General features: G+C 47.6%; 1 protein-coding gene, 1 long non-coding RNA gene and 1 other non-coding gene across 4 annotated transcripts in view; all 3 read left to right on the top strand.

Annotated features, from left to right (window-relative positions):
- The window catches only part of B4galnt2 (beta-1,4-N-acetyl-galactosaminyltransferase 2), a 67,893-nt gene extending 64,474 nt beyond the window's left edge, over positions 1 to 3,419 (top strand). Inside the window, exons 10-12 of one of the 2 annotated variants that reach the window (XM_045159240.1) lie at positions 284 to 503; positions 1,446 to 1,653; positions 2,767 to 3,419. In XM_045159240.1, the coding sequence (XP_045015175.1) occupies positions 284 to 503; positions 1,446 to 1,651 (426 nt within the window). In that variant the 3' untranslated portion in view covers positions 1,652 to 1,653; positions 2,767 to 3,419. Of the gene's footprint in view, positions 1 to 283; positions 504 to 1,445; positions 2,060 to 2,766 lie in introns of those variants that run through there. The other variant, XM_045159241.1, reaches the window with a different exon arrangement.
- A 6,828-nt stretch (positions 3,420 to 10,247) lies between these two features.
- On the top strand, positions 10,248 to 10,319 carry Trnaq-uug. Its single transcript has one exon. It is a non-coding gene; the product is annotated as a tRNA-Gln (tRNA).
- A 571-nt stretch (positions 10,320 to 10,890) lies between these two features.
- Positions 10,891 to 11,814, top strand: LOC123463499. Its single transcript, XR_006638976.1, has 2 exons — positions 10,891 to 11,033; positions 11,162 to 11,814. It is a non-coding gene; the product is annotated as an uncharacterized LOC123463499 (long non-coding RNA).
- Positions 11,815 to 15,048: the final 3,234 nt, after the last annotated feature.

Raw genomic sequence — 15,048 nt, 5'->3', positions numbered from 1 at the left:
GGCCAGAGGCCCTAGCGTGCTCATTCTCTCTCTCCATCTCTCTCAAATAAATAAATGAAATATTTAAATTAAAATGTTTTTTAAAAAAAAGATTTTCTGGGGTAGGCAGGGATTCAGTGAAAGACACAGCATCACTATGGGAAGAGCTGTGACCACATGGCAGAGAGTCACTGAAGGTCATCTGAATGGTAAAATGGTTTAAAAAAAGGTTAGTCTAGAAAGGCTTCCTGGAAGGATGAATGCAAGTCTGAGCTCACCCCTAGTTTCTGTGCCTCCTGGCTAGGTGGGAGGCAGTGTGCTGGGAAATGTGTACCAGTTCAAATTGTTGCTGGAACAGAGCAAGAATGGGGACTGCCTCCACCAGAGATCGGGAGGATTCCAGCTTCTCGATGGCTTCCCCAACTGCGTGGTGACCAGTGGTGTCGTCAACTTCTTCCTGGCTCACACGGAACGGCTCCTGAGAGTTGGCTTTGATCCCCGCCTACAAAGAGTCGCTCACTTAGGTAAGAGGCTGGGAAGCTTTGATGGGGGTCGGCATAGGGGGGTGAGGTGGGAGGTCCACCTTGAAGCCTGTTCTTGCTAAGGACCACACCAGTACGTCTCCGTTCGCCCAGCCTGGGGAACGCATGGCCCGTCTTGCCGTCTTCACCTCTCTTTCATCTCGGTGTCTCCGCTGGGCTGTCCCTGCCTGGCGGTGACGCACTGCCTTCCTACAGCCCTCTCCCCACCCTGCTTCGCATTGTTCTTTCAGAAAGTCTTTCCTATTAAGCTTCAACTGGCAGTGGTCCTCTCCCTTCCCCCTTTTATTTCTTCCACCCTGGATCCCACAGCTGTCTTTAGTGGAAACCTGATGTGCCTCTGCCTGTATCCCTATGTGAGAAGTGAACTTGTGTGGGACTGGAGAGATGGCTCAGTGGTTAAAGGTGCTTGCTTGCAAAGCCCGATGGCCCAGTTTCAATTCTCTAATACACACATAAAGCCAGATGCACAGTGGCACCTGCATCTGGAGTATGCATTTGCAGTGGCTGAAGGCATTGGTGGTCCCGTACTTGCTCTCTGTCTCTGCCTCTGTTTCTATCTCTCAAGTAAATGAATTAAATATTTTTAAAAAATGAATTTGTCAGCTGGGTGTGTTGTCGCATACCTCAATCCCAGCACTCGGGAGGCAGAGGTAGGAGGATCGCCGTGACTTCAAGGCCACCCTGAGACTACATAGTGAATTCCAGGTCAGCCTGAGCTAGGGTGAGACCCTACCTCGAAAAACAAAACAAATAAACAAACAAAAATTGTTCCCTCTCTACCCCAGGACAAAGTGTGGCTTCACACGGGGCTGGACCTCCTCATGAGTGGGATGAGTGGGAGCCGTGTCCTCTCCTCATGGTGGGGGAGAAGCCTGGCTCTTTGACTACAGCTCCCCTTTCTTCTCCCCCTCTCTCTCTTTGCAGAGTTCTTTGTTGATGGGCTGGGGACCCTGCTAGTGGGCTCATGCCCAGAGGTGATTATAGGTCACCAGCCACATACACCAGTGACGGACTCAGAGTGGGCCACCCTGGAGAAATCCTATAGCAAGTACCGGACCAACACGAATGCCCAGATCCAGTACAAGCTGGCGCTCCACTACTTTAAGAATCATCTCCAGTGCTCCACATAAAGGTGCAGGACTTAGGAAACACAGCAGGCTGAATGACTGGGGGCATCTGAAACCGTGGGACTGGCATTTAGGGCTATGGAAAAGGGGACTCCTACCAAGAGAAACATGGACCAAAGTGGCTGGTAGATAGGCCAAAAAGCTTAAGGGTTATTAGAAACGGGCCATCTAGGGCTGGAGAGATGATGGCTTAGTGGTTAAGGCACTTGCCAGCAAAGCCAAAGGTTTGAACCCAGTTTCAAATCCCCAGTACCCACATAAAGCCAGATGCACAAGGTGGCGCCTTCATCTGGAGTTTATTCTGGTGCACCCATTCTCTATCTGCATCTTTCTCACTTAAATCAATAAATTTTAAAAATGGGCCAACCACTACCCAGGTCAGTGGAGATCACTGTCCTAACAATTATCACCTCATCCCATTTGATCTGTGGGGCGTGGTGGCATACCCCTTTAATCCTAGCACTTGAGAGGTAGAGGTCAGAGGATCACAGTGAGTTCAGAGCTAGCCTGGGACTACAGAGTGAGTTCTAGGTCAGCCTGGGCTAGAGTGATACCCTACCTCGGAGTATAAATAAAATAAATAAATAAATAAATAAATAAATAAATAGGGTGAGGTTGTAGCTCATTTGGCAGAGTGCTTGCCTAGCATGCACAAAGCCCTGGGTTCGATCCCTAGCACTGCCCAGCCCTAGGGAGATAGCAGCAAGAGGGTGAGAAGTATAAAGTCATCCTTTGCTACATAATAATTTTGAGGCCAGCCTGTACTATATAGAACCCTGCTTCTAATCCTGCAATAAAAGAATATGTTTGCTGGGCGTGGTGGTACACTCAGCACTCAGAAGGCAGAGGTTAGGAGGATCACCATGAGTTCAAGACCACCCTGAGACTACCTAGTGAATTCCAGATCAACTTGGGCTAGAATAAGTCTCTTCCCAAAAAACAAACAAACAAAAAACAGATCAAAACAAACAAAAAAAGAATTTGCTGGTTTATGACCTCCATCAAGAGAATGGTGGCAGGGTCCTAGAAGACTGGCGAAAATTCTGTAATCAGAAATATGAATCATATGTTTGTTTTTTTTTTTTAATCATATGTTTTTATGTGGGTCTGTTTTGTAGATTCAAGATAACATGAGGACAGGGGAGATGACTCAGTGGTTTAAAGAGGCTAGTCTTGATTCAGTTCCTAAGTACTCAAGTAAAGATGGATGAACCAAGTAGCACACTCATCTAGAATTCATATGCAGTGACGCCCCTACTCTCAAGTAAATAAAACTACTTCTTAAAAAACATGGCTCAGAAAAGTTAAAAAAGAAAAGAAAAGAAAACGTGAATAGCCGGGGTCCTTAACTTGCCACTTGCAGCCTGGCTCACACCGCCGTGGAACTGATGGTGAGGGCTGCCAAAACTAGACTCTGGTAAGCGAACAGTAAGTAGAGAGCTGATGGGTGACCGTGGTGAGAGAACAGTAGCTGTGGACGGGCCATGCGTGGAACATGTTGTCAGTTCTTCTCTTGGGTAACTGTGTGGATGTTCAATGCGATTAAAGAAAAATACTGAAACTGAAAAACTTCGGAGCAAACACAAGGAACTGAGCTTTAAAGACAGCCATAAGCTTTTGTAAGCCACAGACAAGTGAAACTTAATGTGGATCATTCCTGGTACATTCTTAGGTTAGCTGGAAACAAAACTTAACCGTAGCTGATCATAAGCAACCAACTGACATGATTGTATGAATGATTTCTTATTAAAATTAAGCCTTTAAACTGTGATTTTTGTTTGTTTGTGTGTTTGTTTTTTTGGTTTTTCTAGGTAGGGTCTCACTCTAGCCCAGGCTGACCTGGAATTCACTATGGAGTCTCAGGGTGGCCTTGAACTCACGGCGATCCACCTACCTCTGCCTTCTGAGTGCTGGGATTAAAGGTGTGTGCCACCACGCTCGGCTGTTTGTTTTGAAGATGGGTTTCACTCTAGCCCAGGTGGACCTGGAACTCACTATGTAGTCTCATTGTGGCCTTGGAACTCATTCTGCCTCTGCCTCTTGAGTTGCTGGGACTGAAGATATGCAGCACCATACCCAGCAGGTTCTTTTGTGTTTTGAAGCAGGGTCTCACTCTAACCCAACTGACCTGGAACTCACTGTGTAGTCCAGGCTGGCTTCAAACTCACAGAGATCCTTCTACCTCAGCTTCCGGAGTGCTAGGATTAAAAGAGTGCACCACCTAGCCCAGTTAACTTAGTGGGTTCAGGACAGCCTGGGCGACAGATGGAGACTATGTCTCCCCCATCTCCCCAAAAAAGAGAAAAAATAAAACTACTAGGATTGGAGAAATGGCTTAGTGGTTAAGGCACTTGCCTGAAAAGCCAAAGGACCCAGGTTTGATTCCCCAGAACCCACAAAAGCCAGATGCACAAGGGGTGCATGCATCTGAAGTTCTTTCCCAGAGGCTGGGGCTCTGACATGCCCATTCTCTGTCTCTCTCTGTGTCTCTCTATCTGCCTCTTTCTCTCAGATAAATAAAAATAAGTAATAAAAATATTAAAAATTAAAAAGGGAGTGGAAAGATGGCTCAGTGGTTAGGGTGTTTGCCTGCAAAGCCTAATGACCCCTGAGTCAAATCCCCAGTACCTACATAGAGCTCGATGCACAATGTGGCACCTGTTTCTGGAGTTCGTTTGCAGCGGCTGGAGGCCCTGGCATAGCCATTCTCTCTGACAGTCTGTCTCTGCTTGCAAATATGTAAGTAAAAATACTTAAAAATCGGGACTGGAGAGATGGCTCAATGGGTAAGGCACTTGCCTGCAAAGCCTAAGGGCCCAGGTTCAATTCCCCAGTACCAGTACTTGCTTCAACAGCACACATACTAAGTTTGGAACAGTTCCCCAGTACCCAGTTAAAGCTAGATGCACAAAGGGCATTCTTTTGTAGCAGTTGGAGGTCCTAGTGCATCCATTCTCTCTGTCTCTTCTATCTCTACTTATAAGTAAATAAAAATTTAAAGTATTTAAAATATGCTGGACATGGTGGTAAACACCTTTAATCCTAGTATTTGGGCGACAGAGTTAGGAGGATCACTGAGTTCGAGGCCAGCCTGAGACTACAACAAAACAGCAACAAGGGCTGGAGAGATGGCTTAGCAGTTAAGGCACTTGCCTGTGAAGCCTAAGGACCCATGTTCGACTCTCCAGATCCCACATAAGCCAGACACACAAGGTGGTGCACACATCTGGAGTTCGGTTGTAGTGGGTGGAGGCCCTGGGATGCCAATTCATTAAAAAAAAAAAAAAAAAAAGCTGGTCATGGTGGCACATGCCTTTAATTCCAGCCCTTGGGAGGCAGAGGTAGGATTGCCATGAGTTTGAGGCCACCCTCAGACTACATAGTGAATTCCAGGTCAGCCTGGATCAGAATGAAACCCTACCACAAAAAACAAAACAAAAAAAATTAACTCTATAAAATAATGTTATCCATGGCCAAATGTGTGGTACACACTTGTAATTCCAGCACTTGGAAACTAAGGTAGTTTGCCACTGGGTGGATGCCAGCCTGGGCTTCATGAGCCTCTGTTAATAAATAAAATGTTAACAAAACAAGTCTCTCTCTCTCTTTTTTTTTTTTTTTTTTTGGAGATAGGGTCTCCCTCTAGTTTGGGACTGATTCTGATTGAGACAGAATGGTCTGCAATATACTGTGTAGCCCTGGCTAGTCTCAACCATGTGGCAGTCCTCCAACTTCAGTTTCCACACTGCTGGGATTATAGGTATGAGCCATTATATCTGGTTTGACTGTAATATTTTTTAAGTATTTTGTTTTCTTGACTAGTTTTACAAATATTTATATTTATTTGCTAGAGAGGAGAAAATGGACATGCCAGGGTCTCTTGCCACTGTAAAGAACTGCAAGCACGTGGGCCACATTGTGCAACTGGCTCTATATGGGTACTTGGGAATCCAACCTGGGTCAGTAGGCTTTGCAAGCAAGTACCTTTAACCACTAAGCAATCTTCCCAGCCCCTTGACTTTAATTTTGGAATATTTTGGCTTGGGGGTTGGGGAATTGGACACTCCAATGGCAGCTATAACCTATTTTACAGCTCCCTCTTGACAGGCTTACCATCATTAGGCTCAGGCACAGTATGTTCTGCATTCCTAGAAATATCCGCTGCCATGGGGAAGAGCAGTCAGCTGTAGCCCTGGCAGGGTGTCTGCCGCTCTCTTCCCCAGGAACTGTCCTGGTTCAAATGCACAGGGCACCTGGAACCAAGGGCCGATCAGATCTTGTCTTCTTGAAGGTGGAGTGCTGGGGAGTAATCCCAGTACTGGGGAGGCAGGGGTAGGAGGATCACTGTGAGTTCGAGTCCAGCTTGAGACTTCATAGTGAATCCAAGGTTAACCTGGGCCAGTGCAAGACCCTACCTAGACAAAAATAAATAAATAAATAAAAACATAGGTGCTAGAGAGAAGGCTCAGCAGTTAAGGTGCTTGCCTGCAAAGCCTATGACCCTGGTTTGATTCCCCAGTACCCAAGTAAAGCCAGGTGCAAAAAGTGGCCCATGTATCTGGAGTTCTTTGCACTGGCTGGAGTCCCTGGCGTGCCAGTTCTCTCTGTCTCTTTCTATGCAGGCAAATAATAAGTAATGTAAACAAAAAAAAACAAAGTAAATGCAGTCATTTAAAAAGTCCTTTGCTAGCCTGGTGTGGTGGCACGTGCGCCTTTAATTCTGCCTTTCAGGAGGCAGAGGTAGAAGGGATTACCATGAGTTTGAGGCCATGGTGAGATTATATAGTGAATTCCAGGTCAGCCTGAGCTACAGTAAGAGCCTACCTTGAAAAACAAAAAAAAAAAAAAAAAAAAAAAAAAAGTGCCTTGCTACCTGAGACCAAGACCAAGTGGGGAAGCAAGACCAGTCCCCTGTTGCCAAATATACCCAAGGTCACCTAATTATGATCTGGAGTCCTATCTAGTGGCTCCTGGCTTCTAACAGTAGTACAATGGCTGAGTCACATGCAGTAAATCTTCCTATCTATCCCTGAAAAAAATACAAAGATGCTTCCTTTGTCCTTGAGACTTTCTTTTTCTTTCTTTCTTTTTTTTGGGTTGGGGGGCGGTTGCTGTTGAGGTAGGGTCTCACTCTAGCCAAGGCTGACCTGGAATTCACTATGTATTCTCAGGCTGGCCTTGAACTCACTCATAGCAATCCTCCTACCTGTGCCTCCCTAGTGCTGGGATTAAAGGAGTACACCACCACACCTGGCCTTTTTCTCAGTTTTTGAGGTAGGGTCTAACTGTAGTTCAGGCACGGTGATCCTCCTACCTCTGCCTCCGGAAAGTACTAGGATTCAAAGGTCGCACCTTATTTACTTGAGCAAGAGGTAGAAAATGGAGGCCAGGTGTGGTGGCACATGTCTTTAATCCCAGCACTCGAGAGGTAGAGGTAGGAGAATCTCTATGAGTTCGAGACCCCCTTGAGACTCAGTAATGAATTCCAAGTCAGCCTGGGCTAGAGTGAGACTCTACCTTAAAAAAAAAAAAAAAAAAATATATATATATATATATATATATATATATATATAGAGAGAGAGAGAGAGAGAGAGAGAGAGAGAGAGAGAGAAAAGAAAAGAAAAAAAGAGTGATGAGAGAATGGGTACACCAAGGCCTCTAGCTCTAGCCACTGCAACTCCAGATGCATGTGCCACCAGCGTATGTGGTACTGGGGAATCGAACCTGGGTCCTTAAGCTTTCCAGGCAAGCATATTGATAGTTAAGCCATCTCTCCAGTCCCAAGGGATTTTTTTTTTTTTTAAAGTATACTTACTTGGCTGGGGAGATGGCTCAGTGGATAAATATATTTGCTTATTTGAGAACAGAGAATGGGTGTGCCAGGGTCTCTTGCCGCTATGAACTCCAGACACATGGCTTTATGTGCATACTGGGGAATTGAACCCCATCTGTAAGACTTTGTAAGCAAGTATCTTTAATTGCTAAGCTATTTCCTCAGCCCTTAACATAATTTTTTTTTTTTTTTGAGGTAAGGTCTTGCTGTAGCCCAGACTGACCTGGAATTCACTGTAGTTTCAGGGTTGCCTCGAACTCATGATCCTCCTACCTCTGCCTCCCAAGTGCTGGCTAGTTATTTTATTTGAGAGAGAAAGAGGCAAGAGAATGGATATGCCAGGGCCTGCAGCCACTGCAAACGAACTCCAGATACATGTACTGCCTTGTATATCTGGCTTTTGTGGGTTGTTGGGAATTGGACCTGAAACCAGTTTTTGTTTGTTTTTTTTTTAATTTGAGAGGCAGATAAGGAGAATGGACACACCAGGGCCTCTAGCCACTGCAAATGAACTCCAGATGTAAGGGCCTTAATCGCTAAGCCATCTCTCCAGCCCTAAACCAGTTTTTTAAAGTAGGGTCTCACTCACTGTAGCTCAGGGTGACCTGGAATTCACTATGTAGTTTTAGACTGGCCTTGAACAGAGATCCTCCTGCCTCTGCCTCCTGAGTGCTGGGATTAAAGGTGTGTACCACCATTCTTGGTTGAAGAATATCTTTAGTCTCTTTCCTGGACTTCTTTCATTTTGAGGTAGGGTCTCAGTCTAGCCCAGGCTGACCTGGAATTCACTCTTTAGTCACAACAATTCTACTTCTGCCTCCCAAAGGCTTAGATTAATGGTGGGCAACACACGCCAGGCAGGACACTTTTTTGTTCTTGGAGGCAGGGCTGGCCTCATACTCACTATTTATCTGAGGATGACTTTGAACTCTTGATCCTCCTACATCTAGGCAAGCGCTACTACCAAATATGGCATATCCTAGACTTTTCTATCATGAGATGCCATTTTTTGTTTGTTTGTTTTTTTTCCAGGTAGGGTCTCACTGCAGCCCAGGCCTACCTGAAACTGTGTAGTCTCAGGGTGGCCTTGAACTCCTGGTGTTCCTCCTACCTCTGCCACCCAAATGCTGGGATTAAAGGCGTGCACCACCACACTTGGCATGAGATGCTATCTTTAGGATGTCATACACTGTGGATTTATGTTAAACTGGTTTTATCTTCCTATTCTGTTTTATTGCTTAAAATTGATAATTGAGCTGGAGCTGGATGTAGTGGCACACACCTTTAATCCCCCCCACTTGGGAGGCAGAAATAGGAAACCACCTCCCATGACCCTAAGTTTTCACTGCTGGGCTGGGTGAATAAGAGGGTTGGTAGAAGGGTCTGAGCCCCACTGTTGATGTGGTTATCACTCCAGTGAATAATGACAAAGTCAGGGTCCTTAGCAGTCTGCTTGGTATACCAGTTGGGGTGCCAGTGGACATGGCATGGCCACCTCACTGCCTTAGGGACATTGGTGTCAGTCATAGCCATCACCCGCATCGGACAAATTCTAAAATGTCCCAGCTTCTGTATTTTGGATTCTAAGTCTTAACTGCCCAAGCTAAAGACATACACTTTCCACTCTGGCTTCAAGCTGCCTGGAGAGAATTTATGTGCCTTCGGGTACAGCCTTGCCTGTCATTCAGATTCCCACAATGTTGGATTCCTGAAGAAGGATGTGCAAAACAAATGACAAGTGTTCACTACACATGTGTATAACTTTTACGTTTGTACAAAAGTGGGGTCTTACTATACCCACTAACTGGGAATTAGATTCTTGGGTGGATCTTATTTTTGTCTTTCATCTCAGTACAATGTTATTATTCCCTAAATCCTTGCACAGTATGACACTACCAACTTTCCCTGTACTGTGCACAGCTTAGAACATAACCTTGAACGTGTATGTTGGCCCAACAGAATAAGGTCTCAAAGATGAAATGGCATGTAAATGCAGTTACCAGACAGACCTGCAAAAGACATGAAACATGGCAGCAAAACCTTCAGCCTTTTTTTTTTTTTTTTTAACTGATCTGTAGGATAAGCGATTAAAGGGAGCTGTCTCGCCCATCATGTGCCTGTCCTTTAAACACTTTTGAACGCCAGCAGATCCCAGAGAGCCGGTTTGGAAGCACACGGAAGTGGGGGGAGGGGGTTAAGAGGAAACATCCCCCGAGCTGGAGCCACAAGGATCGGGTGGGGGCCGCACTCTGCGTCTCCCCCTGCGCAGCCCAACTACGCCAGGGCTTTGAACCGCTGTCCCACAAGGCGCCGGCCCGCTTCCTTCCCCGCTTGGCCAAAGCGTCGTCACCACAGGCCTCGTTATATATATAGATTTTTTTTTTATTTATGTGTATAAATAAATAAACAAGTAGAATCCCCGGGCTGCATGAACCGAACTTCCTGCTCGGAGTGCGGAGCTTTTTCCGGACTCAGTCCGACCCAGCATCCTCTCCGGCCACCCTCGGGCCTTCTGGGGCGCGGGCCTGGGCCCCTGGAGGAGCGCGGGGAGAGCGGCAGGAAGAGGTGACGCTACGCGGGCCTGGAACGTTCGGAACGCCAGGGCACAGGGGGAACCTTTGTCGCTCCGTTTCCGTGCGCCGCGGACAGCCCCGGCCCGGGACCCAGGATTGGAGCCGGGTGAGTCCGGGATGCAACCAAACTTTGAAAAGGTTGCCCAACCCTACGTTACTAGAGAAGGCTCCCTGTCGCCTAAAGCCGCCAGCAGGTCCCATGGTGTAATGGTTAGCACTCTGGACTTTGAATCCAGCGATCCGAGTTCAAATCTCGGTGGGACCTCACTCATCTTTTTCTAAAATTAGTCTTTAAAAAAAAAAAAATCCCTGTTTAGGGGACTGCCCACCTCGAGTTGTAACCGGGCGGAGCTGACCTACGGGACTTCCCTCCCCTCTCTCTCAACACGCTTACATTTCAGGGAAGGGGTTCCCGGGAATCTCAGTGAGCAGGCGCGAGAGTCAGGAGAAAAAAAAAAAAAAAACCACAAGCGTGTGAAGGGAGACTTTAACCACGGCAGGACCCAGAAGGGAAGCGGACGGAAGAACCCGAAGACTCCCGAGGCTACTGCTGCAGGGCGGGGCGCAGCGGCAACCCGCGCGCCTAGAAGCCCCGCCCACTCCACGCGCGCCCCGACGCCTCCTCTTATTGGCTAGTTGCGCAGAGTGACGCGTGATTGCGCAGCAGCGAATGAAATGGCGGGATTGAGCCCGGGAGGCGGGGAGACAGGAGTCCGTGGGCTCCAATTGGTCACGACCAAGAACCGCGGGTTGGGGTTCCAGAAGGCTCTGTGTTTGGCGCTCGGAAACCCCGGGGGTGTTTGTCTTGGTTGAGCGGTGCAGCCTGTGAGGTTGTTTGTGTCTTCTCCTTATAAACACTCGAGGTGGCGGTGTAGGGTCTCCAGCCCCTTCGGGTGTCCCCCGGCCTTCGTCACCGCCCGTGGCGTGTTCTCCGAGGACAGGATCCGCTGGGCCGATGCAGACCTAGCGTCCTTGACCTGTGAGGGAAGGCTAGTGCAGCGAAGTGTTTTCTTACCCGGCCTCGTGTCTGGGTTTTGTGGTGTCTGTCCCCCCTGGGGGTGGCGAGTGACGAGGGATCGCGCAGACGCATGATTAATCTCCCTGCAGGGTGATGGACACTGTGACTCTATGTTCCTTTGGGAGGATGCCATGGAAACAGAAAGGATGCTGGCTCGGCTCTCCTCTCCCCCAGCAGCCTTGCTCGCAGCCCCGACCCACGCACTCCTTGGGCGTTTGCATGGATGGTGTGCCTGAGCCGTCCCAGCTTCAAAACTATCTGAGTGTGAGCGGAGAGGTGGGAGAACCTGGTCCATCAATGAGTACAGTCCAACTACGCCGTGGACAATGTAAGAGCTAAGAAATTAACATGTTGCCCTTAGCTTCGGTAACCCTGCTTGCCAGCACTCCAGCTGACAGTAGTACTGCCATATTAAAACAGGTAGCCATTTTAGTCAGTATCCCCCTCCCTTGCAGATACTGGGAACTGAGGCGAGGGGACACTTTACCACCGAAAGCCCCGGCCCAACTTGGTGGTTAGATCTGTCAAACACCTGGCCATGAACAGAAAATCCCTAACCATGGGACCCCAAATACCCAATCAATGCAAAGGTCGTGTGTTACACAGAATTGTGGTTTTTGCCTTTATAACCCCTGCCCCTGCCCCGAGTCGAGGCTCACTCTCTCACACCCACTGCGTGGGTCTGTGTGGAGACTGGGTCCAGGCCTTGGCTTGCACTACAATAAAGGAAACTTGCTGCTAATTGCATCGGAGTGACCATCTCGGTTCTTTGCGGCCGATCTCTGGGTGACATCCTGAGGGTCTTGACCCTGAGTAGGGGGTCTTGGCACTTAATTTGGGGGCTAGTTCACGGATGGCAGCAGCTTCATCAAAGATGGACACAGGTATGCGGGGGCAGCAGTCGCTTCAGGGGCAGATGTTATTTGGGCGGAACCCCTTCCAATGGGCATCTCAGCCCAGAGGGCAGAACTCCTAGCCCTCACTAAAGCCTTACAACTGGGAACCAACAAAAAATTAAATATATACACAGACAGGCGGTATGCATTTGCTACGGCTCATGTCCATGGAGCAATATACAGGGAAAGGGGACTTTTAACCGCAGAAGGAAAAACTATTAAAAATAAACAAGAAATTCTGGATCTGCTCCAAGCCCTCTGGGGTCCCACTCAGGTGGCTAGGACATCAGAAAGGGGACGGACTAATTCCCCTGGGCAGCAACTTAGTGATCAGACAGCTAAACAAGTAGCCCTCGCTGCTAAGGTGGTGACCCCTGTCCTGGTTGACCCCGGAAGCAGAAAACTCCCTGATGTCCCTAAATATTCTACAGAGGATCTTGCTTGGATTAGTCAACTAAAAGGAACTAATAAATCAGATGACTGGTGGAAAACAGAATGGCCGCCTAATTTTTACCCCAAAGACTGGGACAAAGAATTCTAAAGAAGGTCCATCACTCCACTCACTTGGGAATCAGGCGGATGCAGAAGTTACTGAGAAACTCCCACTTAAAAATACGGGGCATTAGCCAAATTATTGAACGAATTGTGTCTAATTGCCAGCCTTACTGTATGACTAATGCTACTGCTCTTCCCTCCAATCCAGGAACTAGGCTAAGAGGAACTAGACCAGGGGCCTACTGGGAATTGGACTTTACTGAAATTAAGACTAGAAAGTCAGGATACAAGTATCTTAGTGTTTGTAGATACTTTCTCTGGATGGATAGAAAGCTTTCCCCACTAAGACTGAAACTGCCCAGGTTGTTGCTAAGAAGATACTAGAAGAAATACTGCCCAGGTATGGTTTCCCAGTCTCTTTAGGTTCAGATAATGGACCAGCTTTTATATCACAGGTAAGTCAGGGAGTAGCCACTGCTCTGGGGGCCAATTGGAAATTACATTGTGCTTATCGCCCTCAGAGTTCAGGACAGGTAGAGAGAATGAATAGAACTTTGAAGGAGACTTTGACTCAATTGCCTTTGGAGACGGGCTTGGATTGGGTGGCTCTCCTCCCCTTTGCTCTGTTTAGGGTCCAGAATTCCCCATATCACATGTGTCTAACCCCTTTTGAAATAGTGTTTGGAGTACCTCCTCCCATCATCCTGAGCCTCCAGACCGATCTCCTAACGCAGATGGACAACCAAGACCTAATTCATTTAAAGCGCTTACAGCTTGCCCATAAAAAGGTCTGGCCCCACCTAAGAGCTGGTTATGAAACTGTTGTTCCCCCAAAGCCCCACAAGTTTCAGCCACGAGACAAAGTGTTTGTCAGGAGATACCAGCGGAGAAGTCTGGAACCCAGATGGAAGGGTCCTTACATCATGTTGACTACTCCTACGGCTGTAAAGGTGGACGGTATAACATGGATCCATTGGGCCCACGTAAAGGCAGTCCCCTGGAAGGCCAGAGATGCCTGGACGAGTCACCCAGATCCAGAAGATCCACTCAAGCTTCGTCTCCACTGAGATGTTACATCTCAAACTACAGCCCCTGGAGGCTTGTGATGGTTCTCATGTTACCAATTGTGTGTATTGCCCCTAACCCACATGTTCCCTTAAATCTAACATGGGAGATGCACAGTGTAGCCACCTCAGAGACTTTAAATTCTACCACTGGTATATATACCCCCTCTGGACTTGGTTCCCAGAATTATATTTTGAGCTGGGAACCTTTATTGAGGTATCTTTTGTAGATGGTTCCTCCAAAACCACAATTTTTATGTTTGCCCAGGATATATAACTGACAAAAAACATCGTAAAGAGTGTGGGGGAACTGAAAGTTATTATTGTAAATCAGGGGCCTGTGTTTCCACAGTTGACATATGGTGGGAGGCACCAAAAAAGGATGATTTAATTTACATAACCAGAGGTCCCAAACCCCCTTGTTTAAAAGTACAATCGGGTCCTCTAAGAGGACTCTCAGAAAGGGATGGAAAGGGACGCTGTAACCCGATTAAACTTTCCTTTACTGATCGTGGCAAACAAGATCAAAGGTGGCAACAAGGATTAATTTGGGGGGTGAAACTGTACCAAAGTGGCTGGAGCTCACATGAAGCAGGCCTCCTGGGAGCACGTTTACACGTTTCTTACCCTAGAAGTCCACCTGTAGGCCCAAATGAAGTTCTGGCCCGGCCTTTATCTGTGCTCCCCAGGCCTTAACCATTGCCTACTTCACCCCCCTCCATCGACCCTTCCCCTATTTCCCTTACTCCCCCTGTCCCCACCCTTAACCACCCCTCTGAAAGCAACCCCGTCCTTGACCTTTTAGAGCACTCCTACTGATTTTTTTTTTAAATTACTTATTTATTTATTTGAGAGCGACAGACAGAGAGAGAAGGACAGATAGAGGGAGAGAGAGAGAATGGGTGCGCCAGGGCTTCCAGCCACTGTAAACGAACTCCAGACGTGAGCGACGTGAGCGCCCCCTTGTGCATCTGGCTAACGTTGGACCTGGGGAACCGAGCCTCGAACCGGGGTCCTTAGGCTTCACAGGCAAGCGCTTAACCGCCAAGCCATCTCTTCCAGCCCACTCCTACAGATTTTTAAATGCTTCTGTACCCGAATCTACTACTGCTTGTTGGCTTTGCTATGACATTCAGCCCCCATATTATGAGGGCATTGCAGGACATGGTAATTATACAAGTGCTAATGATGCTTCTAGTTGTAGATGGCAACAAAAAGCCCAGTTAACTTTAACGTCTGTCACTGGACAGGGACTGTGTATAGGAACAGTGCCCCTGGATCAGACCCAACTTTGCCTGATCACCTGTCTGCCTATCTTCTCCCTCCCCCCCGATAGGTGGTGGGCATGTTCCACGGGGTTAACTCCCTGTGTCCAGCTAAAAGTTCTTAATCAGTCATGAGATTTTTGTGTGTTGGTTACACTGGTGCCCAGGCTCCTTTACCATACAGAGGATGAGTTATTTACCCGTTTGGAACGACCACAGCTGAGAAGAACTAAACGAGAGGCCATCACGGCTCTCA

This window comes from Jaculus jaculus, chromosome 9, assembly GCF_020740685.1.
Source record: "Jaculus jaculus isolate mJacJac1 chromosome 9, mJacJac1.mat.Y.cur, whole genome shotgun sequence".
Taxonomy (NCBI): Eukaryota; Metazoa; Chordata; class Mammalia; order Rodentia; family Dipodidae; genus Jaculus; species Jaculus jaculus.
This window is presented reverse-complemented; position numbering and strand designations above follow the sequence as displayed.